The sequence below is a fragment of the Brachionichthys hirsutus genome, chromosome 5 (genome assembly GCF_040956055.1).
Source record: "Brachionichthys hirsutus isolate HB-005 chromosome 5, CSIRO-AGI_Bhir_v1, whole genome shotgun sequence".
NCBI classification, from domain to species: Eukaryota; Metazoa; Chordata; class Actinopteri; order Lophiiformes; family Brachionichthyidae; genus Brachionichthys; species Brachionichthys hirsutus.
Window position 1 is genome coordinate 8,708,950 of NC_090901.1, and position 25,169 is coordinate 8,734,118.

The 25,169-nt window shown below is 45.9% G+C and overlaps 1 protein-coding gene across 1 annotated transcript in view; it reads right to left on the reverse strand.

Annotated features, from left to right (window-relative positions):
* Positions 1 to 683: 683 nt before the first annotated feature.
* The window catches only part of hipk2 (homeodomain interacting protein kinase 2), a 42,248-nt gene continuing 17,762 nt past the window's right edge, over positions 684 to 25,169 (reverse strand). Inside the window, exons 2-14 of the mRNA XM_068739148.1 lie at positions 15,161 to 15,284; positions 14,499 to 14,618; positions 12,967 to 13,053; positions 9,521 to 9,705; positions 9,263 to 9,425; positions 7,355 to 7,580; positions 6,603 to 6,724; positions 3,891 to 4,021; positions 2,780 to 2,962; positions 2,314 to 2,631; positions 1,713 to 2,002; positions 1,439 to 1,599; positions 684 to 1,148 (exon numbers count right to left, since the gene is read on the reverse strand). Of these exons, the coding sequence (XP_068595249.1) occupies positions 684 to 1,148; positions 1,439 to 1,599; positions 1,713 to 2,002; positions 2,314 to 2,631; positions 2,780 to 2,962; positions 3,891 to 4,021; positions 6,603 to 6,724; positions 7,355 to 7,580; positions 9,263 to 9,425; positions 9,521 to 9,705; positions 12,967 to 13,053; positions 14,499 to 14,618; positions 15,161 to 15,284 (2,575 nt within the window). The remainder of the gene's footprint in view (positions 1,149 to 1,438; positions 1,600 to 1,712; positions 2,003 to 2,313; positions 2,632 to 2,779; positions 2,963 to 3,890; positions 4,022 to 6,602; positions 6,725 to 7,354; positions 7,581 to 9,262; positions 9,426 to 9,520; positions 9,706 to 12,966; positions 13,054 to 14,498; positions 14,619 to 15,160; positions 15,285 to 25,169) is intronic.

A 25,169-nucleotide genomic window follows, 5' to 3' on the forward strand; every position in this document is an offset into this window, starting at 1 on the left:
GTCATAAAGGTGAGACATAAAGGAAAAGTCGTCTATAAATACACTGAAAAGTTTGTTGTCTTCTGTTGGTTATATTTCCACAGGCCTCCTCGGCTCGAGAAGGTGGAGTGGGTGGGGTGGGGGGTGAGTTACTTCTCTTTTTTCCCCACACCATGAATGATTCGGAAATATTAAGACAGTTCAAGGCCATCGATATTTTTTTTTTCTTTGAAGAGCAGCAGGTTTCCGTATTTCACCTTCTCCCAAATCTCTTGGGATTCTCATCTTCCAGTCAGTAACCCCTGTTCAACAGTCACTTCCCACATTTTAGAAGGGGAAAAAAAATGAAAGAAAAGAAATCAGAAAACCCTTTCAACCCTTCCCTGCAAAAAAAATTAAAATAAGGACGCCATTCTCCTCTTCAAGTAAAGCAAAGGAGTAAAAGCAGTGAAAGCAAAACTTGGCCCTTTCAGGAAAAGAAGAACTGTAACCCCCCTCTATGAAACTTTAGTTTCTCTTTCTCTCTGTCACATATGAAATCTTCAAGTTAACAAGACATTTCCACGAGGATTGCATGTTCCTCTGTCTCTGTTTATGTCTGAGGTCGAGGAAAGGATGTTCAGGATGCTGATGGGGCAGGTGCGTTTCGGGCGGGGGGGGGCAGCAGAATGGGCCAGGCGCTCCAGTGTCAGTCGGGGTCTTCTCTAGAGGTAAGGGTACTGGTTCACCTTGGTGGGACTCAGTGGGTATCCAGTGTAGACGGTGGAGGCAGGAGAGGCGCTGATGTAGGCCTGATGAGCAAACTGGGCCGGGTACTGGCTGTGGTGTAAGTTTGGCGAGGGCAGCACACGGTGGCCCATGCTGACGGGGACCTGATGGACGATGCTCGGCGGGTAGCTTCCGTGCTGCACTGTGTGGCGAGCTGAGCCCTGCGACGCCACCAGGTGGGCCACGGCGCCAGTGGATCCTAGAGTGGCAGGGGCTGCGTAGGTGTAGAGGTGAGGCTGGCTGGGCAGATGCGTGGCGGCGAGGTGTGGGTGGACATTGCCTGCGTGAGAGGGGCTATTGTGATGGAAGGAGTATGGGGCCTGAGTGGCGATGGTAGGGGTGATGTAGGCCTGCTGGCGCCGATGACCTCCGCTTCGCTCGGCTACCATATGCTGCTGGGCCTGCAAGTAGGACACGATTAGAAGGGCTGGATATCAACTCAAATCTGTCTCATTCTTTTCTTAAGAAACTCGTACAACAAGATCATTTAGATTTTTGTTTTTGTTTTTTAAATGCAAAATGAAGGCAACACTTTAGTAAAAGGAGTTAAATGAAAAGACAAACATCACTCTCATGTCTGAATCGCATATAACGCTACCACCTGTAGCTGATTAGCTTAGCACACCGCAAACAGGGTCCCAAAAGGTTTCACACATTCATTGACACACTGATAAAACACAGTTCACCCTACCTGGCTGAGATTGAGAGGCTGCTGCTGGAGGGGGTGGGGCCCTGAGCGCTGCTGTCGATAGGACCCGCCTCCAGTCAGGCCTCCTGGGAGGTGATTATTGCCAGACACCACTCCGTTGGAGGATTTGAATTTATAAGCTGAATTCTGATGGTTCATTGCATCTGCATATTAGAGGATTTGAGTTTGGTTAGCAAGGAAGCATCAACTTTAATGAATGATATTTATTAAATGCACGAGGCTGTGTTTTTGGTTAGCATCTGCCACACCCCTTTACCTGGCATCAGGCGCCCACATTCACTCAGGAGCTCACTGTTCTGGGTTTTGAGAGGAGGAATGATGATGGTGCGGGCGTTCCCATTGTGGTAGTTGTCCAGGATGGTGGTCTTTGTGTCGTAAATGTTGTTGTTGTTGTTGTTGTTGGGGGGTCTTGACTCCACTTTGTAGGGGCTATTGTTGCTGGAACAGTCAGAGTCGGGAGAATCGTGGACCGTCACACAACTGATGACATTCTTCCGCTGCTTTGAAGATGACCTGGAGACAAAATGCATTGTATTTGATACAGTACTGTTATTATACGTATTGGCTAATTAAATACATGTTTTTAAATTGTATACTGTCTGCTGCCAATTATAGGCCCTGAATCTAAATCTGTAATCAAACTTTACATTGTATTATTGAAAACAGATTGCAATGCGCCATATTTCACAACAGCATTGCTCCTTTTGTTCCTTCAGACTGTGCTCCTGTTGCATTTTCATAATACAAATCTTGTAACCCCATTGGCCAGCTACAGAGACAGATTCTTAGCCTTAGCCGCTATCGGCTGAGCCAAAAAGAACCGCATGAGTCCCCTAAAAGGAGAAACTGACCTATGCCTTTGTTTGCGATCCTCCTCCTCGTCTGTGTCGCTGCTAATGGTGATGATGCTGACTGCAGGGCTGGGCGTGTCGGGGATGATGATGGTCTGTCGGGGGACACGGTGTTGATGCGGGTGGTCACGGGTGGTGCTGGAAGCCTGCTCGGCTTCACCAGCCCCCCACCCGCTGCCAGCGCAGCCCTGTAGAGGCAGGCAGTTGGAGGGCGGGCCGTTCTGCAGCACAGCACAACGTGGGGGCGTGTTCTCCTTGACTCGTTTGGAGCGCTGCGGGGACAGCATGGCCTGAGACGACGACACCTCGTAGGCTGACATGTTCCTTATAGAGAGATAGAACAGAGGGTCATTGGCGCATTGAAGGGAAATCGCGCAATGAAGATTAGATACCGCTCAACCAATAGATTTTTTTGCTTGTTTTGTATTTAGCACTATGATGATTTGCAGCACGTCTCAAGGGTTTAAAGTACCTGGCAGACATCTGGTGCTGTTTGTTCTTTTTCGATGAGGAATTGTTGTTGCTTGGCGGTTGCCTCATGACGTGTGCCACCCCCACATTGAGTGTCTGGTTAGATGGGAGCGTGACATGGCCAGCCAACAAAGCTGGCTGCTGCATGATGGTATTATAATGACCGCCATGAGGATGGGAATTCCTGTAATAAAACATAATTTCATGTCAATGGTGACAATAAGGAAATCTGTTAAAAACAAAAAAACAAAAAATGCATTTTTACAGCAGGACAACTAGATTGAACTTTCATGAGGATGAAGATCAGGATAAGTAGTTCTCACACAGGCCAGCAGGTGGCAGCAGCTAACGTTTCCAAAAGGAACAAAAGGAGGGGAGAGGAAACAAGTGTGGGAGAGACCAAAGAGGGGGAGCAGAGGAGCTGACACCAGCAACTCTTGAGCAATATCTCTGCAGAGGAAGTGCGACACTTTCCCAATCATCTCTCCGAGGACAACAGAGCTGCCACCGGACAAAAGGGGAGGCAGAAACAAGAAGGAGGAGGGATAGGGGGTGTCTGGCCACGGATGGACAGCTCCAAATAAATCTCGGTGCATATGGCCGCTGTAGCGCTACGCATACGCTGTGTGTACCTGCATCCTCCTTGTTTTCCTGCAGATTGCCTGGCTTCCCCCCCATTTATTGATCCATTTATCGAGTCGTCACTGTGACAGGCTGTACTCAACATGTCTCGATGCCCATATATACTATCTCCTGTAGGTAAAGCCGTTCTTATAAAAGCACCATCATTCACATAGGGACTGTGATTCATTCAAGATAAAGAACAAGGTACTGACACTGAGGCATCAGTCTTATGTCAGACCATTGGTATAATCCTGACCTATAAAAGTCAGGAAACCACTGAAATCATTTTATCTGACCTGAACTCAAAGACCTGCCTCGGAAGTTGCAAATATGATCTTTATTTTGAAAAAGTTTTTTTTTTTTTTGCAGTCTGTCAACCTTGATATTTATGTTTTACAGCAACATCTGTGTCTAAGTAAAGTTTTCCACAATACTTAAATACCCCAAAAAACAAAACAATTTAAAGGCAAGGAAGCCGTGCCACTCACCTCCAGTTGCCGAGAGGCTGTGTGCTGCTCATGGAATCGGGGATGACCGTAGCATGCTGGACTGAGGTGTGGGTGAGCTGCTGCCAGGCCGGAGGCAGAAGGATCTGCTGGGTGCCGCTGGGCCAGGCCTGCTGAGGTGGGAGAGGGAGCAAACAACGAGGGGCAGAAGATGAGGGGGAAAGTTAACCGGGTGCTTCCATACTGTGATTACTGTGCAAACATTTTACTCTGTTTTTGCTTCGTTCCAATTTAAACATTATAAAAGTACTCATGAAACATGGCTGATCAAGCTGAGGGTGTTGTGATAAATAACATTACGTTTTCACAAGTGCATAACTGGGCATGCAAAACAAACTCTGCGAGCTCCGAGGATATAAGAAAGAGAAAAGGCTTGATAAAGTTGCATGTCTTTGTGTACGTGTGTGTGTCTGTGTGTAACTGTCATTATTGTGTTTGACTTGAGTCAAATCTTTGTTCTAATTAAAATCCTGGGGCTATTCAAGCTGCTGTGAAAGAGGCTACTTTGTATTTCCTCGACAGAACAGGAGGAGTATCAGGCATAATATGCCCCAAGATGTGCCAAAATAAGTGTGTGTGTGTGGCTGTGCATGCCTGGAGCGTGTTTGTGTGTTGCCCAGTGCGTAACCCTAATAGTTTAATGCAGCTCTATTGATTAGCACTTTAATGGCAGAGCTAATGAATTGTTCCTTTAATACCATGTGCCCATCGATTTGCAATGGGATCAGAATGTGCAGCGGCACACAGGTTATAATAGAGGAGGAGAAAGGAGGCGGGAAGTGAGAGCCCAAAAAGAGAGGTGGCATAAAGAAGGCAAAGCAGAGAAACACTGCATAGAAAAAGGTACCATCAACCTTTGACTTACTCGTAAACTATTATATTTTATTCTTTTTACCTTTTGCTTTTGCTTAGTCTGATCCCACTTGACTAAAGACAAAGTGACTGCTCTGCTCTGTAGTCTGGCTGCAGGACGCCGAATAGTTTTGTTCTGAGGCAAAGGTGCAAAGTCCAAACCAATCAGCCTGCGGTTGAAATGATGGCGAGGGGGGGCATCTACGGGTCAGCAGGGCGGCCTTTCCTTTGCAATGACTGACATCTCTTACAAAAACATTCTCGAGCTGGTGCTCATCGACGCGGCTTTAGAAAAGATCCCCGGCTTTCATCAACATGTCGTTAGGAGACTCTAATACATCCATCCATCTCTCCATTCCTGGCACTTAACATGCCGCTCTCACCGGGCGTCTGTGTTGTGTAACTAGCCTGTCTGCCCTGAAATGGTAACTCAGTTAAGAGGCCCGCTTTCCTTTCTCCTCACCGCGCACATCACTATCGGCGATCCACCACCTCCCACCTCAACCTGCACTCCTCGGGTGCAAACCCCTTTTGTCACCTCGGGGCTTTGAAAAGCCTCAGCTTTTACTCCCAATTGTTTACACATTTTCTGCATTCCTGCTCTGCTCCAGATAAAGGTCCCCCTGGTTTCCCTGCCTCCGCTTCCTGGAGCCTCTCTCAATCTGTCCCCTCTCTGCATGCCCAGGGAGCTCAGGGCAAAAACCTTGCTGTTGGGCACATGGGCCACAGTGAGGCGTGAGTGGGTGAAGGTGCAGGTGGGGAACATGCGACCGAAAGGCAGACGATTACTCAGCCAAGCCTGCGAGACCTCCCACACTAAAGGAATAATCACACATGCGCCACACACACCCTGTTATTTGGTGTTCTGCTCGGTGGTCTGTGTAAAGTGAACCATCTGCTCGGGTTAACTGTTACCTGTCTTTGTTCAACATTTGTGCAGACAAAGCTGAATACCCGAATCGTGTGTCGTAAATGTCTGAAGTACGTTTTATTTTCCCTCTGATAGGGTCGTAATATCCATGGATCCAGGGACGCTGTGGATTCTATGGCCATGCAGAGCCTCATCCAAGCTTCCCCTGAACTCCCTGGATCCTCTCTGAGGCCTGTAATTTGGAGCGCCTGACTTGGAAGTAACCCTGGAGCTAATCACCATTTGGTATCCGACAGATTAGCCCACCATAGGCGCATGCAGACACACACACACACACACACACACACACACACACATACAGTAGGCTTGCTGCCCGCCCGCCTGCCTGCTGCATGATTAACTGGAGATAAGGGAGCTCTTCAAACCCTGAATTCTCAGGGATATTTAAAGCCTTCATGGAAATTTCCATTGGGAAAGAGGTGGTGCAGTGATGGAAGTGGTCTGCAGTGTGTGTGTGTGTGTGCATGGAGAGAGTGAGGCATAATCACTTTCTGTTGCTTCTAACAACTGTACACTAGAAGCTAATGCACCAGCTCCAATGCACAGGCTCTAATGTTGGCCTTCTCTGTGTGAAAGGCTCTTCTTGCCTCTGTGTGCATCAGACCGTAGCCGGCTCAGCCTCCAGAGGACCAGGGCAGGAGAGCGAATGAGAGAAAGAGGCAGGGAGCAATGCACAGGAGAGGCCGGATTGAATGCACTCCGGGAAATAAAATAAAAACTCAGCTGCCAGCAGGGGCAGGATCACAAACATGACTTCCAGCCTCCATCAATAAGTACTATTCTTAGCAAAGGCTTATGAAAAAAGGGCTTCAGAGGTCTTTGTTTTTAGTGTGAGCTGCAATTACCTCTTTTGTTAAGACCAGAAAAACCTCCATTTATTATCTACCTGTTATGTTTTAACATATTTCTACCTGTGTGAGCAGGCCAGGTTGGATCTGAAGAGGCTGGGCACCAGGGGCCTGGGTCACTATGGGAACAGCGTTCTCCATCCGCACAGCGTAACTGGTGTGTTTAGAGGGGGAAGCCTGCAGCCCTGTGCACAAAAAGACAGCACATACACAGAGGATGCTGAAAACAAATACGCTCAGCAATATCTTCCCTATGTGTCATAAACAACATTCTGATGCTATATTAAATACTATTTGCAATGACTTACTGCGTTCAACAAAAGCAGAGACTCTTCTGCCGTTTGGTATGATACTTAGAAAACCAAAACCGTAGTATAAAGGTAACTAATAATGGAAATTATTTTCATCAAGCATTCAAAGAGATAAAATAAACAGAAATAGCCTTTAAGTTTTTTTTTTTTTGCTCCCTCAGCAAAAACACAATAATAATAATTTACTTTTCAGTGATTAACTGCCTCATCAAGTTTCATTGATTCATTGTTTGTACATGATTAGATTTCCATGACCTGTGTGGCGCCAGGCTAACTCTGAAAAGGAGACAAAAAGCTAACAAAAAGGGAACAACCTTGTGTGCACAGAAGATTATTCCAGATTACAGTGCTATATTAATGGTGCCAGATAATTGCTATTTAATCATGTTTTATCCTCATATCACCGCCACTTCAAGCGGAGGAGCCCGTGTTTTGTGCAAATGACAGAAAAGCACCCTTGGTGCACACACACCCACGCTATAGTGACTGGTTAGACGTCCTTACCTTGGAAGCCAGGTGGGCAGACGATAAGTGCCTGCTGGAAGGGGTCTGGACGGGCAGCGCAGAGTTGAGGAGCTCCCGGCTGCAGAGGCATGCTCCTCTGGGCCACGGCTGCCATGGAGGCAGCGGAGGACTGGTAGAGTGCAGATTGGTAGTTTAGTATGGAGACATCAGGACTTGCAAAGGAAAGTGTGGCATTGTTGGTGGAGGAGGGAGCCAGGTTGGTGGCCTAAAGGAATGATGGGATCAAAATAAAAATCATGAGGGTGGAGGTAATGATGGGAAAGACCTGGAAGTGGGTGAACTCCATGGATGCAAGAGTAGCAGGCATTGGTAAAACAGAAAAATAACAAATTGTGATCAAATAATGCACAAATAAATACACGCAACACTGTTTGGATCAATAAAAAAGGATGGAAGAATAAGGAAATTGGGCGACTCATTTGAAAATAGGAAATATATAAAAAAAATAGAACTGTTGTTGATTTAATTACTGAGACAGAAAAAGAACAGGAGGAGAGATCCCATCAATTCCACAATTCTGAGAATAATCAAAAAGCAATAATAAAATTGCCACCCGAGTGGATTTAGACAGAATGTTTGGAATTGATTTGATCATTTGCGTTATTCACTGGCAAACAAGCCATCATCTTCAGATGTGCATAATGAGCTCTTAGGAGTGAGACTGTAATTGTTGCTTTGTTTATCAGAGCAGAATTTAGCAACAATACAAAAAAAAGATCATATTTTTACTCTGTTTAAATGTAACTGCTGCAGAATCAATAAGAGCCACAATATACTGAGCAGCAACTAAATTTGAGGTTTCATGTCACAACTTCAATATGTGACCTCCTAATCAATACGCCTGAGAGTAATAATCATTCCATAATAGTAACTTTTGGTATCTCCAGCACGCATTGACCATTAATAAGCCATGTGGAACACTAAGACTGAAGGCGAACATCTGCGAAACAAACAAAAGCTTTTAGGAGACACCATTTGCACAGCCTGGAAGTAGGATTTGCCTCACAAAACACAGTCTAATTTTATCCCTTTCATTAAGCACATGTAAAGATGAGGGGAAGCACAGAGGCGCTGCTTTCATTTTTCATTTGCTCTTTCCAGCGTGTTCAATGAACACCGGGGGGGGGGCGACATGATCAATATGGTCCCGTTTGTCGCTACAGGAGAAATGAAGCGGCAGAAATGCACGCCAAAGATGGATTCGACCTCGTAACAAAAATCGAGCCGAATAAATCAGCAACTTAAATTTTGTCTATATGCCCTGAAAGCCAGGCACAGAGAAGGCAAGCTGAGGGAATGCTAATCAGTTTCAATCACAGCAAGGTGAGGTTTCTGTTGCGTGCGGCACAGCGTGAGCCGTCTCAATATAGCTGGTGATAAAGAACTCGGTTAAAAGAGAGAGCGGCGGGAGGAGGAGTTGTAACTTAGCACAACATGGTAAACCTCAGTGATTCAGGCATAAAAAAGCCAAAAGTCAGCGGTTTTTATTCACATGCTTTACAGGAACGGAGACGTAAAGCAACACTGGCTTAACCAAGGGAGACGGGGAGGAAAGAAGAGGGCAGCAGCGAGAGGAGGGAGAAAGGGAGGACGCCTAGGGAAGGAATTCTTAAGGCACAGAAAGCCCCAGAATGCAAGGCAAGCAGGAAGTGTGGCTCGTCGTGTGTGTGTGATCAGCATTTTGTGACAATCCATATAGGACCTGGGGCGCAGACGGCAATGCAGACAGACACATCTACACGCTCAAAGGCAGACAGACAGGCAGGTCAGCGAGCGTGGAAGCATGCAGACAGACGGGAAGAATGGAGCGCAAAGAAACAGACGGCCACTCGCAGGCTGCTGCGCTGGTCAGCTCCTGACAGTTTGGAGATTTCTCTTCAGCTGTACCTGGCTGTGCACAGTGTTGAGCTGGTTGTTGAAGGTCATGGTGAGGTTGGTGGAGGTGCTGGGGGCCACGTGGGCGATGAAGGGCGTCTTGCTCTGGTTGACCGTGTCGTACATGTTGACGCGACGCTTGCAGATCTCCATGTTTTGGAAGCAGGACTTGACGCTGCGTGGACAGAGAGCGACAGGAATGAAGGGGCGAGCAGAGAGCGGTGCACGTGTGAATGACGGCGGCAAAAAACGGGTCCACTCGGCTCGTACTGTGTGCTGTGCGGGAAGTCGAGGAGGTGCGTCATGGTAACGAATGGGTGGTTGAGCGTTTCTATAGGGGTGATCCTCTTGTCTGCATCGATGGTCAGCATTTTGGTTAACAAGTCGATGAACTCCCTTCTGTCTGCCTTCTCTGCTAACATTTCGCTCCCCTCCAGGTCTGATGTCATGTTCACCTAGAAGAACGGCACAAGCACACAAGCATCTTAGCATGTAGCCCACTTCAAAGTCTGCTTTTTCTTTTTTTTTTTAAAGCCCTCTTATTATCATTATAAACATTTGGAGTTGTATTTTTTTAGCACCACTTGGAATATCTCTTGGTGCCTTCGCTGAGATTTTTTTTTATCTTTTCCCTAAAAAACAAACAAAAACATGTGCCTAATAAATACTGCTGCGGGTAAGCCGTAAAAGAAATCCTTTCACAGAGAAAACCATCTTATCCTTGTCCCGGTGAGTCCCAGTGTGTGTGTGTGTGTGTGAGAGAGAGAGAGCGCGAGAGAGAGAGAGAGATATGACATGAAACAACTTCACCTAAATATGTTCAGAGACAGTTCTAGGAAACTGCCCTGGAACATCTCTATTAAACATCGTGGCCTACGTTTGTGGATAAATACTGGGAAAGGTTGATTGTTTTTTTTTTTTTACAACAGTAGGAAAACTTGATTTGTTCGGCTGGAGACAATTTCTCTGAGGCTGGGCGTACTTTAAGGGCTGTCATGTGGGGTGACAAATGAAGCAACGGGGACAAGGTGGTGATCTAGCAAATCTGGGCTTGAACGAACGAGCACATTGTCAGGCAGCGTGAGGACAGAGACGGGGACAGCGGCAACAGACAGGCAGCCTCGTTTATTGTGGCTGCCATAGCGGGCCTGTTTTTAATAAAGACGCAGCGCTTATCTGTGGGCCTGCTCCAGGGGTTATCAGATGTGCTGCCAGTCACAACGCGGCAAATCTTTCCCTATGCAGGTTATTCCGGCTCTGTGACCCCCCCCCCACCCCCCGCTGCTTGCCATCTCTCCACTAACTGCGATAAAGAAATAATCAGCAGAATGAGCTGGGGAAATAATCACATTGTCCTTTGCTAGTGGAAGAGATGACTTTGGGAAATGTGCACAATTTGGTTTGCACGTGCAAAGCAGGAGGGAATTGGCTGAGAACTGAATAATAAAAAAAAAGAAGGAATCCATTAAATTAAGATTGTGAATTTACTATACATTTTCATGCAAAAGGCAACATTTGGCATACAGTACTCTTATTCCCTGCCACCAAGAACCTGACAGACAAATATGGCTTCAGCTAACACGGTCAGTTTCGCATGACTTGAATGACAACGTCTGCTTTATGGAGCCACATCTGTGCCACTGACATGCCACTCCGGAGTCAGGGCATGGAAGCCAGATGTCGAGCAGAGCGACAGATTTGGCTACGCCTCAGGAGACGTGGAGCCGAGTAGGCCGGATCCACGCCTGTTCTCTGCAGAGCACAAAGACGTGCAGATTTACCAATAAACTTTGTTTATTCGTCTCTCTCTCTCTCACGGCAGGATAAGTAGCAGTGGAGAGAAAAGACCATGCTGCTCCTCCAGCCCTTTCCACAGAGATACTGAGAGGCTTGCAGGTCAAGCCACAACTGACGCATCTTCCTCCCATCCACATCATGTCTCCAGAGGGAGGTCCTGCATTTGCTGTTAAGTTTTGTCTCTGATTTCCTCTAATTAAATATACTTGGGACAAAAGCCTTTCCACATTTCCCACGACCGAAAGGAGGCTCGTTATCTCTTCCTGGCACCCAGCTCCGCTGTCTTTCAAGGCCTTCAGCTATATCATCCATTATACACGCGGAGACAGATGTCCACAATGCTGACTTGTTTATACAGCCGGGATATTGCGATGGGGTGAAATAGGCAGTTTTTCTCCCACACTAGGCTTTAGCAGCTCTGCTGCATCGTCTCTGTTTTCATAGCAAGCAGTCTGGCTGCAGCAATGAGAGGAAGATGGGACACAGAGCTTGAAGCACAGGAGGCAGGGGACCCAGGGGAGGCACGACAGCAGGTTGGTTTCATTAAACTCGGCACTCCGTGTGTTTGGGTGTAAATTCAACAAGTCCAGGCAGCGCTACCATCTTGTCCCATGCTACTGCAAACAGGCCTGGCAGTGGCCCTGGGGGGGGACACACACGACGACGACAAGCCACAATCCTCTTCCTCATTTCAGTTACTACCTGTGTTGAGCATCCGCACTGGCGTTCCACTGGTTGTGCTTCATCATGGCCAAATCCCAAAAGAAACAAGTCACCTGCTTAACCCTAAACTCTTGGCTCGCCATTATCTGAGCTCGGATCAAGGTGCACGATGACAAGGGAGCAGCTGTCAGAGACTCAACGATCAATGGAAGCATTTGCGTCGCGGATGTTGAAACTGCCAGCAGAACCGGCACGTGGCCGAACGAGGGCGAGCAAAACACTCGTTATCGTCTCACCGTCAGGCACAGCCTGTCAAAAAATGTCGTTCTTCTTTTTCCAAGTCCAAGTCTTCCATAGACAAATGGCTACACACTTAATTTATACAGACACAATATAGTGCGGGTTCTACTGAGGACGTACACAATTTAGGGTGCGTGCATGTGTCGGCGACCAATTGTGCTACATTTTATACGCTAACACGCTTTCATGCACGACAGATGTGCAAAGAGACGCAGCCACAACACTCACTGGGGCTTAAATCAGAAAGCAAACTGTACACATAAAACATGTCAACCGGCCCAACCACATGTTCGGCTCAAATGTCAGTCTGTAACTTATTAGTTAGTGGTTAAACAAAATGAAGAGCAGAGGAAGAACCGAGGAGTGGATGACACTGAACAGCTGTTTTTAGTTCACCCTCTGGCATGCTATAGAGCAACAGGGCTAAACAGCATCTGGAGATCAGGTTTAGGCAGAATAAATACATCAGATGATTTCAAACATTGGATTAATAATTCTCAGGACGTGATGGATCAAGATTAAGATCAAGATTAGTTTTTCTTGTCATCGTTACACTTTCTACACTGCAAACAATGGAATTCCATTTACACCCTAGTACTAGGGTCCATTGAAACACACGCACACACACACATCACGCATATATATGCATAGGGGCCGCTGAGCACACGGAGAGGGCATAGGGTGAAGGCGCCGTCATGATCGGCACACCTGGAGCAATTGGGGGGGGCGTTGCCTTGCTGAAGGGCACCTCGGCAGTGCTCTGAGGGTAAAACTGGGCCCTCTCCGGTCACCAGCTCACATTCCTCAACTGGCCCACAGCCTGAATAGAACCACTGATACAAGTTTCTAAGAAAAGGGGGTGACTGTGTTTGAAGTAAAAGACGGAGAAAAAGAAACAACAATATCTCTATTGTCTGATTTCTGAGAAGGAGCGAGTCTTGACTTGAGAAGCATACCTGTGCCATATCATCCAAGCAGTTGAAAATGTACTTGCGAGCCTCCTTGGACTTGATCCCTGTTTCACCCTCGTGATCCTCTGGAGTCTGTGAGAGACAAGAAGCAGATGTTCTGTTCAGAGCCCATCACATTTCCTCTCTGGAAATGCACTATTTACACTTGGCTCATTATAGCCTTTTGTTGTCGATGTGCAGCAGGACTCAGCTTGCCCTCTGAGCAACCCTGGGGTAGCACACAAACACTAATCTAACAACTGGGGAAGAGAATGCATGAGGAGGCGCTATATCACAGAGACGATGCACAGAACCTCAACTGCACTTCACACATACTATTTTTACACAAGTATCGTGGATACACACAGGGGTTAAAGATTGAGGAACCTTAAAAAAAATTCTGATGGCGCAAAGAGATGGATTATATCAAGAGAAAATATGTAATTAAAAAAAAAGTGTATTCAGCTGAATACAATGTTATGGTAAGTTAATGACGTGGCAACCCCTCTGTAACCACCTCGTTAAATTAAGCAACTATTATGAATAAATTAAAAAAAAATACTTCTGAATGATGTGACTCGAGTTACAACGCTATGCAAACTAGGGTTGTAATATACCTTTTTGGAATGTACCTTTTCGGGCAAAAAAATCTCACCAAAAACAATCAAGCTAGAATATAAAAGAAAAGAAAAATAACATATAGTAGAGCTATGCTAATAAGATTATTATTGTTCACTGTTTCCAGAGCTCCCCTTAACATGCACAGCAGTGATGTTGCTAATGTTGCTGCGGCGTCACTAATGACAGTCGAGCTTTTACCATTCGTGGACAGACCCGTTTTAGCTTGTTGTTTTATTTTTGACAGCATTTTGCCAATGAGTATCAGATCCAGTCATTTTGAATCTCTCCGTCCAAACTACTCACCGACACAACATGAAGCTTAGTAATCAGAAATATGCTGAAATTGACCTCTGGACACACACATGTATGTACAGTGTGTGAAAATGCTCTGATAAAAATCCAAAACATGTGATCATTCTTTTTCAATTAGCTATAAAAAAAAAATCCCCCTGCCATGTAATAGCAAAGCACTTTAGCTGCAGTTACATGGAAACACATCACAAGGTCGAATTAAAGCTTATCAATCTCTCTTTCGAGTGGAATAAAAGAGATCAGGATGGCTTGAGGTCTGATTTTCCGCATCCCTCAGATATTAATCATGAGAGGTCACAGCAATAAACAGTTATTTGTCTCTCATTCTGCCCACGGAGCTGCTGTCAACCCTTTTCTTTTATTACTCCTGCCTGTAAAAAGGCCCCGTGTGTCACACGGCTATTCAGACAGGGCAAAAATAAAATATTCTAAATCACATAAAGAATATGTCCATGAACATCTGATGTCAAAGCATGTGCTTTATGCATTGTCATCCTCATCCGCCATCAGTGGGGTATGCAGTCTGCTTTTCAGAGGAGATCGATTTCCTTGATGCTGCCAGTCTGGACTTTGCATTGTGTGCCTCTGTGCCATCTCAGCCATACCTTCAGTCTCCAGAGAGGATAGGTGGAGTCTGGGTCTCTGTTGAAGAACCTGGTGGTCTTTGTTCCTGCGCTCAACAGGTACTCTGCAGGCAGACCCTGCGTCTGCGAGATGTACCGGATCTGTGAGACATGGGACGGATTATAAATGAACTGTCAAACCACAAGTCTAATTTAGTCAGGGAATTGTTCCTAAAAACCATAGGTTGGATGTTCTCTTGGCAGTTTAAACATTAACTGCTCTGGACTAATGCGGTTGAAAATATTCACTCCACACAAACTTGACCTCAGCTCAAGATCCGGAGATTGATTCAAACGGCACGCTTTCAAGGCCCGTGAAAGATCAGGCGCGCTTGGTCAGCAGTGGATCGCAACTTGCTCAAGGTTTTCCCATTGAGCTTTGCTTTGACTGACAGAGCGAGGGGAAAGCAGCAATGCCTTGCTCTGGAGTACACGGGCTGCGCTAATTGGACAAGTGGCTCTGTGTCATCTGTTCCGATAAACAGGGAGACTGCGGAAAAGAATCATCAGGGGCTGTCAGGGGGGAGTGTAGAGGCATCCCACCCTACAAAATACACTCACAAAAACTCAAACAATTGCAGTCTAAATTGTGGGTATGCTAACCTATCAAAGGTCTGCAGGGCCAAGGAATAATTGTGTCTTACCTGATCGTACTCTGAAGCCCCCGGGTACAGCGGCCATCCGAGGAAGAGCTCGGCTATCACACAGCCCAGGGACCACATGTCTATGGCCTCACAGAACGGCAGACCCAGGATGATCTCTGGAGCTCTGTGGAGAAGAGGACACGAGGTGCGGTTAGAAATTCCACATGGTTGTTTGCATGTTGAACGTATGACATCGTAATGACAAACTGTAAACAAAGCTTGTTTTCACGATCTCATGCATCCATGCGGCCTGTCTGCAGACAGCCGGAGGACGTCCACAGGTTCGATCGGGATTATCAAAGAAAGGCAAAAGTAGATACCTAGAGAGTCTGGTGAATCCTCATTAGCCAGGAGTCGTTTTGTTATTTTAACACTGAGCACTTTTGGAAAAAAAAAAGAAAACCTTGAAATCTATTTTCAGAAAAGACACGGCGTTTGTTGAAGGAACTTGTTTCGGATGTTCCCAAGGTTTCAACTTGCAGAGCCGTGATTAAAAATAATAAAGCGCCAATCACCGATCTCCATCTCTGGAGGTCGGGCGTGAGGACAAGGGCAAAGGTGGAGGGGTAAGTTTACAGAGCGTCACGGTCCACAGCCTCAAGGCAATGTGGACACAATTATGCCATGAAAAATTACAACCAGCGCAAATACTCTGTGTGAGAGCGTTGCAAAGCAGTCTGACTGTGGGGCAGCGGTGCAATCACATATACAAACACACACTGCGATACACAAGGAGAGAAGCTCAGTGCGAGACAAGATAAATACCTGTGATTTACTAAAAAAAAGTTTCAGTTATTTGAGCAGCACTGCAATCTGCAACAATTCCCAACTTTCATTCAACATGTTTCATATCCTGTCACAAAGACTAACGGCACTTCTTGTGAGCTCATGTCTCTGATGGGGCTTAAAATAACTGACTCTGCTCTCTCAAGATACACAACACTTTCAAGAGGTTTTCTGGTTGTCATCACCAGAGGGTAGGAGGGAGGGTGAACTAAGGGAGGGTGAACTAAGGGAGGGAGGGGGGTGTAGATGTAACACATTACTTAATGATGACATTTTAGTCACTTAGCTGAACAAAATGCTCTCTACTAAAAGAAATGGGCCAAGCTTGAGTCCTGTCTATGAAACCAATCTGAATTTAACTTCTGATGCTGACGCTGATCTCTCTCTCTATCAATGCTCTCATAGCTCACAGGAGTTTAAGGCCCAGCCTGAAAGGTTTCTTCTACATAGCGACGTGCACATTGCTTGATTGTTGTGACCATGGTAAATAGGCTAGGGCTCCCCCCAAAGACCAAGCAGGCTTTGGCAGAGTGTGGGTTGCAGAGAGAGAGAAATGAGGGCTTGGCCTCGGTCCTGCTGGAACTGTCGGTACCAGGGAAACTGAGAATGGGGGGGTATATGTTTTTTATAGAGCTGTAGGGGAGTGATGGGTAACAACAGTTTTTGGATTTGAAGGAGAATGTTTTATGCATTTAAATCTACATTTCCAATTGTAATAATTTGTCTTGTATTTAGTGCTCTCTGACAAAAATGCTTCATTCATTCATTCATCTATTGAAATGGGAAGGCAGAAGATGGGATAAATGATCAGATACAACACAAGAAAAACAAGATCACAAGAAGTGAGAGAGAGTTCAAGTGACACAAATAAGGCAAATGTGTGGGAGCTTTTCTCAGTGACGAGCTCCTGTCACACAGAGAGACGTTATTGGCGTATCAAGGTCAGCGGCGGCACAGACACCAAGACAATGCTCTCGCCACAGTATCTTAGGGCACCATTGCACACTAATACAAAGACACCTTCGCATACAATGAGCTGAGACATCTACCAACAGGCTGCCAAAGGGGGATATAAAGGGGCCTGCCAGGAGGCGATAGCAGGGAGAACAGTAAGGTCTATAAGGAAAGAGATGGACACCGGGAGCAGGGTCAGCGTTATCCTCCTCTAAAAGGAGATAAGGGTGAGAACAACTGCAGCAGAATGCACAAGTGAACAGAGCATACCTTGAAATGAATGCAGAGAGACAACAGTGCTTAAGAGGTCTTCTGCTGCGTTATATGTGTATATCGGCGCAGATGTTGCTCTGGTTTGAAGAAATTCCAATTGAATTGGGGCTTTGATTGTAAAAAAGCAGGAATTCTTATCAACATTTTATTCCAAATGACATTAATAAAACTCAAGAGAACTGAAATGAAAATAAATAAGTAAAAAACAGATGCATTATAATAAGACGATTCAAGCTACAATGAAATGATATCAGAATATCACACAACAGCAAATGAAAGAAGAAAGCTGTGGCTGATTGGCAAATCTTTGCAACAAAGCAATCAAAAGGAAGCAGTTCAAATGGATCGTCATTTTACTTTCCAACACACACACATACATGACGTAAGCAAATAACACTATCGTCTATATTTGTAAAAGCATGAGTTCTACAAAAACCTAATTGGTCTGAATGGAACCAAACATACGTGTTATATATTGTGATACTTTATATATATATATATATATTTATTTTTGGCTCTGAGGAATTTGTTCCCTCTCAAAACACACACAGACACACACACAGGAAACGCTTTGATGTTATCTTAGACACTAGACTAGTGACTCTAAGAATCACATGTAGTCAACAACCCCTTCCCCCCCATAACCCCATAACCAAACACGAAAACAAATTCAAACACCACTTATCATTGTGGTGTGTAATGCACTGTAGAGCAGATGAGCAAAACCTGACAGTAGAGCTCTGGTGGTTATTTACCACAGTCAATACACTTACATTAGAGTGGGCTCACAGACAAGGACAAATCCACACGGACTTTGTCCTTGTGTGTGATGAAAGGATTTGCTAGTGCTGATGTTATGCTTTGATTAAATTCAGCCCAAACTTTTCTGGATTATGCTCCAGTGCTCTACATAGGGCTGTTCTCATGGCTCTTCCGCTCTCCCCTCCTCCCACTCAGTAGGAGGGGGTGGGGGGCAAAGGAAGAGAGAAACGAAGAGAGAGGGAGTGACGTTGTTGCCCATGACATGAAACCACAAATGCAAATTTGCCTGTGCTGATGCACCGCTGCCATTGCATGCAAAACACCCCAGAGATGCTGCTGATGCAGACCTTTCACTGGCAGTGATAAACAGCACAAACATCTGCACAGCTCACAAACCAGATCCTTCCCTACCACGCTTCCTTTTGTAATGCAGTCGAGCACAAGAGACTGCCAATTTGTGTTGCTTTTTTTCCAATCAGGGTTTGAAATGAACCCTTAATCTTGAAGTGTTTGTGTAAAACAGCACAAAAGCAGCCATGTGTTGAGCAGTTACACAATTCTGGGATGTTTCGAGGGTTGACTCAGGCAAAGACTTGACTTGACTTAAAAGGAAAAACTGATTTTAATCAGTCAGTCTCTTTGTGAGTCAAAGACTGCACAAAAAATCTATTGAAATGCTCGCCCATCTGTGAAAACGCTGTCCAAGCACACGTAGTAAAGCATTGAACATCCACATGATGATGAGAGAGAGAGAATGCTAACATCCTCCCAGCTGGTCTGGTCATTGATGAGCCCCAGTCGTCCCCCCCCCCCTTGGGGAGCCAGAGATGGCACGACTCATGAATGAAGCCGTTCTTCTCCCAACCCAGCCTACCCTTACACTCCAGTCCTACACATCCTCTCGTGCCAGCTCAGCCAGCCCCTACACCTCACCCTGCCTCACACCCACCCCTCATTTTGCCAACAAAACCCCTCTCAAACCCCTTGAACTAGGGTGCGGAGGCCAGGCTATTGCCCCCCTCTCGCCCTCTGCTCCGCTGGACTGTGTCTGTGCTCCGTTAGCCTGCCTGCCCAGACTGCATGAACATACATGCACATGCACGGATGCACGGATACACAAGCAGCTGACATCACAGGCTGCGTGCATGTCAGGATGTATCCATCAGGCTGACCTTCCCTTAGCTTGGCTCCAGACGGGAGACTGATGGATCCTTGGGAACCCTGGAGCCTTTACACACACACACATATATATGCACAATACATGCATGGGCCTGCAACTTCACGGAAATGGCTTTGATCTATTTCCATTTTTAAGATTTTTTACCAATGACCCTTATGAAACTACATTTTATTCAAGAGACAGATAGTTAGAAGTAAAGTATGATCACTGTTAAAAATGCGTTTGGACATTGTTGCTAGGGCAGATAGATTCCATGCTCCAAGCCCTTGCCTAATGTAACAGGCTCTGGTCGGTGTTGTGAATGACTCTTTGCCTCCCCGGGGTGTTCATCTACATATTCAACCCTTCACAGGTTCCTCTATAGCCTTTTTGAAGATACACCACAGAAAAATAACTTTCCTAGCTATATTTCATGGAGATTCCCGACTATGAAATCAATGTGCAAACTTACATCCCCCACTGTGCACCTGTGGCATGCAGGAATCAGCCCTAACCTGACACACACACACACACACACACACACATACGCTCAAGCACACATCTATCCATATACACAAAACCAACACACTAATGGCTCCAGCTGCTCCCATCAAATCAGAAGTCAAGCACACTTGCACAAGCTGGGGATTGGATGCTCAGGTAAATGCACATTTATGCAAACAGCATTTCAATTTAAAGATGATATAGGTGTTCCAGGACGAGGTAGAAGGGGTGAGTGGGATATTTATATCAGGCAAACTGGAAGCAGGGGCAACATTCCTGGCGTTCAAGAAGCTGAAAACAAGCCTCCCTCTCTCTAGTTCTTTCACTCACAATTTGGAAACAAGCACAGCAAAAATGTATGCCAAAGTTGTCAGCCTTTTGCCTGCATACCCTTTGAGACCAGCAGGAAATGCTAAAGCCTATGGATGACAGGAGGGCGGGACTATATGCTCCCTACAAGAGGAGGGATGGGCATCCAAATCACGACAAAGTCAAAGTCAAACGTCGGTCTTGCCATGATAATGCAAAAAGCAATGAGAAAGCAGCATGCCAAAATTCGCAACGCTACTTCAGCGGAGGCACCTCAACCGCCTCCTCGCGGGCCAATGTTAAATGTGGGTTGACAGCCGGCTGTAGGCTTGTGCTGAATAAAGACATGATCTCCGGCGTGGCTCAGTTTACCTCAGCAGGGAACTCCAACCGACAGCTAATATAGACAGCGTTCATACATTCCAATATCGCCCCCCGGTCCCCTCTGTGTCACCGTCTCACATTCAGCTCCTCCCTCCTCTTTGATTGATTGATTTGATGAAATCAAACATTCAGGGGCAGCATCCACCCATTTCACTCATGGGGGCCTTCTCGCTGCTCCATGTCACACAGCTAATATTAGTGCACACAGAATGTACCAACTTCCATTCACATGGCATCACCCTATGTCAAATGGCTGCATTCATAGCAGTGTTAGGAAACATATCTGTAAATAGAATGTCAAAGACATATTTTATTGGCCCAGAAATACATTTGCTGCTATAGAGACTTTGTCCACCATAGGAGGAGGAGAATAGCACTACTTCCCACCCACCCTCTCTCGCGCTTTCTTTCCCTCTGCTTCCATTAGTCAGGATAACAAACTACAAAAACCAAAGAACAAGTGCAGCTAACATGTACATTCAAATGCCGATGCAGGGTTTCATTGTTTCTGGTTTCAATTACCTCGTCTCTGTGGCTGCTATTATTCTCCAGCACACGGTTCATTCTATAAGTGATAGCATTTCCACCTGCAACCAGCGGGCTGTACGTCACCCTCTACATCCCCAACCCCCCCACTGCATGGCGTAGGGGTCAAGCGGACAGATTGACTGGGTGGAGGTGGAGAGAAAGAGAGATATGACAGAAAGGAGATGATTTTTCAGAAAGATAGGCAGGGTGGGGTGGGTGAAACAATGGACGCTTCTTCAATCACCACCTGCAGACCCACACACACACACACACATGCTCACGCATTCATTCCGTCCTGCCCGTCTTGTCAAAAGAGTGTCGGGAAGGATTTGCGACCGCTAAATGACCGTTCTCTGTCATGCAGTGATGTTCATTGTGCAGACAGCTTGGCAAGAAGATGGAGGAGACACAAAGATGAGCCTCAAGTTTATCCAGCCTTATTATGGCAGTCGACTGACAGCCAGACAGTATTAGGCCAGTCTCCTAGTCACAGTCCAGACACTGACCCAGCCCTAAGGCATATGCAGATTTGCTCTGACAGACATGATTCACCATGAATTTTAGGTTTTCAGATGAATCTCTCTCTCTAACAACTTGCAAATGGGTAATATTTCTCATGAGAAAGAGAGTATGAAATTGCTCCTGCTCACACTTCAAAATGATGCCTTCGCACCTTTAGACTCCTAGTCACTGGCCTCCATTGTCAACAAGCCCTGGGGAAATATGTGGGTCACACTGGGAGCTCACTTTAACTGGGCGAAGCCAAACTTAAGGTATAAAACCAACAGACAATAGCACCCCCAGTGTTCTCTGCAGTCAGTCAACCAGCTGCCGAGCCTGTCACAATTTCCCCCCCGTTTACAACTAAAACACAGCAAATCAGCAAAAACAGGCAAAGACGCGCACTCTGCAGATGGTCAGTCAGACAGATGAGATTATGTCTGCCGGTTGCAGGGGGATGCTTAAACAAAAGCCTTGATCACTTCAGCAAATTAGACCATAACAGGGATTCAGCAAGGTGAATTTAAACCTTTAATTTGGCTCCAATTTGCCCATGACAACACAAAGCACAACAGGGCAGTCCAGACCAAAACTGCTGCATTGATTGTATATTATATTGTAATATTCTAGCAGAGACTCTCAGTCAAAAAGACAATCATGCCAGTTGTGTAAACTGCTGGCCAAAGCAATCCCAATCTCATCTGTGTGCTGGGACTCTTTGTATGCCTAGACTTTGCTGCATTATCCTCATTTTGTGATCTAGTTTCCTCCAATCTTTGCTATATATTCTAAATACAGTCCAGGGCAAAAAACCTGCAAGGCTCTGCATCAGTATGCCCCATTCTGTTGATTGAGGGTGACTAGAAAAGAAAAGAGATCAAGTGATACGGGAGAGGAGGAGCGGGCATAATCATTGTGGTTCGCTGGCAGAGCCGTGTATACTGGATATGCGGTAAAACAATAGACAGCAAAAATCCATTTGAAATGCAGCATTGGAGAACATATAGCTGGGAGCCATGGGGGGGGAGGGGGGCGTCCTACCATTGTAATGGCATACGTCTCCCTGCCATTCAGTACGCACAAACACACAAACATGGACTGACACCGTTTCCATCGTACACGCTCTGCTCTGGTTGTCTAGTTCCTTATTTCTGGGGCAAGTGAAGGAGCACATGGGGAAACATTTTCTGGGCAGACTAAAAAAAAAAACCTCCATCTTACCCCAACCCTAGCCCACACTACATTTACCCACACCCTCTCTCTTTCTATCACTTTACCTTGTTTGACTACCGTCTTCCTTCCTCCACCCAGCTGGGCAGTAATCCCATCACCTGTCTAATCAAATTCCGCTGTGTGTGTGACATGAATTTTCGGTGCCCAAGGCAGCGCTGCCTCCCGATGAGCTACAGGGCCGAAGAGAGCTGTAACTAAACCTCGCGCAGCCCCTTCCAGACCTCTCCGAAGCTCGCACCTTCTTTATATCTGCCTGCCTCAGCGTGCGTCAGTCTGGCTGCGTTACAGTGCCACCCTTTGTGGTGTGTGTGTGTGCTGACGTGGGTCCCTGAAGTGTAGCAGGTCACGGTTAATTAGAATTGGACAGGACGGCCCGCCGGAGTCTGATGAGGAATGTCACCACGGTGTGGTCAGATGTTAATCCAACGCAACATATGAACCACTGTTCCCTCCGTCAGAATTAATAACGTGCTTTCATGACGGCGATCACACAAGTGTGCAACACAGATCCACAAATGTACGCACACACACACACAGTTTATGAGTCTTCCCTCTATCTTTCCATCATTTCCACAGATGAGTATAATGAATGACATAAATTCAACAGCATGATGATCAAGGCTTTACAGAGGAAAGTGGACACACAGCCTCATGGAGAGGCAGCGCCATGAAGGCTCACGGTGAATGTTGGGTTCTCATGTCAGTAGGTGTTGGTATTTATTTTATATTTTTCTGTTTGCACCGCATTAATCGACGTATCTTGGGACAAGAGCGGATAATGAACGTTTGTAATTATGCGGTACACATGCGTAGACTCCCGTGCAGCAAGCCTTCTTTTCTTTGAGCGCACACAAAATAACAAGAAGAGATTTCTTCAGAAACAATCAGTCACAGTGACAGGTAATTAATTTGGCCCAAGTAACAGTGCCCTGCAGCCATTTGTAAGCGCAGTCACAGTTAATCAACTCTCAATGACAATAACGCCGTATTGTTTTTTTCCTTCCCTCTGTCAAATAGAGAGTGATCATTTTCTTCCATCCTCTATAGACGGTGTACCACGAAAAACAATGAAGGCAATCTGCCATTCGTTTTATATTGAGGGGAGGAAAAATAACTCTGGAGCAATAATCAATGCAGCATTATCCCTTTCATGTTGCTATACTTGAAGATTCAATTATGATGGACAAACTTCCGTTGTGTTTTATGCTCTTGTGGCTTCACTCGGGGAGAACGCAGACAGCTTGGACAAATCTCAGACGGCACTTCCTATTCTGGCTACCCTGGACATACGGAGAGGGAGCTGGCTTTTGTGTGACGGATTAAGAAAGGAAGTGAAATGAACGCATCTCATCTCATTTAAGCTTTTTCCTTCTAAGTATCACTGTGGCAGAATCACCAAGAGGGAGAATCAATATTAAAAAATGAACATGCTGTCAATTTGTGATTGGAAAAAAAATACCAGTGAGGGTGAAGATCCCTGAGGATGTGTAGACAGTGTTTCCTGAAATTAACAAATAGTTTCATTATGAATGGATTTGTTTTTTCAGGGTAAGGCATTATTGCCAAGTCCACAAAATGAAAGCGGGGGGAAAATGTTCCCACAACTTCCCATGCTGATGTCTTCCATTTGTTTTTAATTGTCAGACAAACTGTGATTATTATGATCTCGGTCTGTGTTCCAAAGAAGACACAGTCAAAATAATGGATTGAAATGATGCACCATGTGTGAGTGTGTGAGTGAGCGTATGTGCGCGTCCGCAAGTAAAACTGCCCTCACACATGATAGATTTTACAATATGTATTTACCACTCAAGTTAAATGCCTGCAAACAAAGATACAGACGGGAGGAAGCTCATGTTTACAGGCCAAATGACAAAGCATAAAAAAAAACAAGACCCCACCGGAGATTGGAGTCTGTCGTTCTTGGGAGTCTAAAGACAGACAAGCTTGCTCAGGGATGCATGAGATTTTTGTATTTTTATTTCTCATGGCAGAACATACCAGAGAACGCATGACTAATGAGCTTTCATCATGGTTTGCATGGTGTTTAAAAAAAAGCGTTGCACAGATAAGCACGTCATCCGGCAGCTCAGGAACCGATGGTTGCCTGCCTTCACCAGGTGTTTTCCTGTCTTAGCGTACCTTGCCCAGAGGGAAGGTGGTCCGCACTTCACTGAACACACATAAACAACAAAGGCATTCTGCCGCTGAGCATTTCCTTCTGTTGTGGAGTCAAAAGCAATCGTGGGTTTTACAGCACGCGACGAAACGGAGAAGATCAGCAACGTTAAATAAGGACATGATAATTTTGCAAGAAAGACCAAAAACATAGGAAGTCTATCGTTCTTGTCCATTTGTCCATTCCCGCGTTCCTCCTTTTCACTGGTGACTTTTCTTCTTCTGCTGTTTCCGTTTGTGTGAGGGCTCTCAGGGTGCTGGAGGGACTCCAAAAGGACACAGCGTGAAATGAACAACGCTCTGACCGCCGAGGCACCCTGAACGCAGCCCAGTCAGATCACATTGGGCACAATCATTTGTTCGTGGGTGGGAAATTATTACCAGTGGGGATTCAAGAGGTGGGGAAAAGGGGGGGGGGGGGGGGGTGAAGAGGGGGAG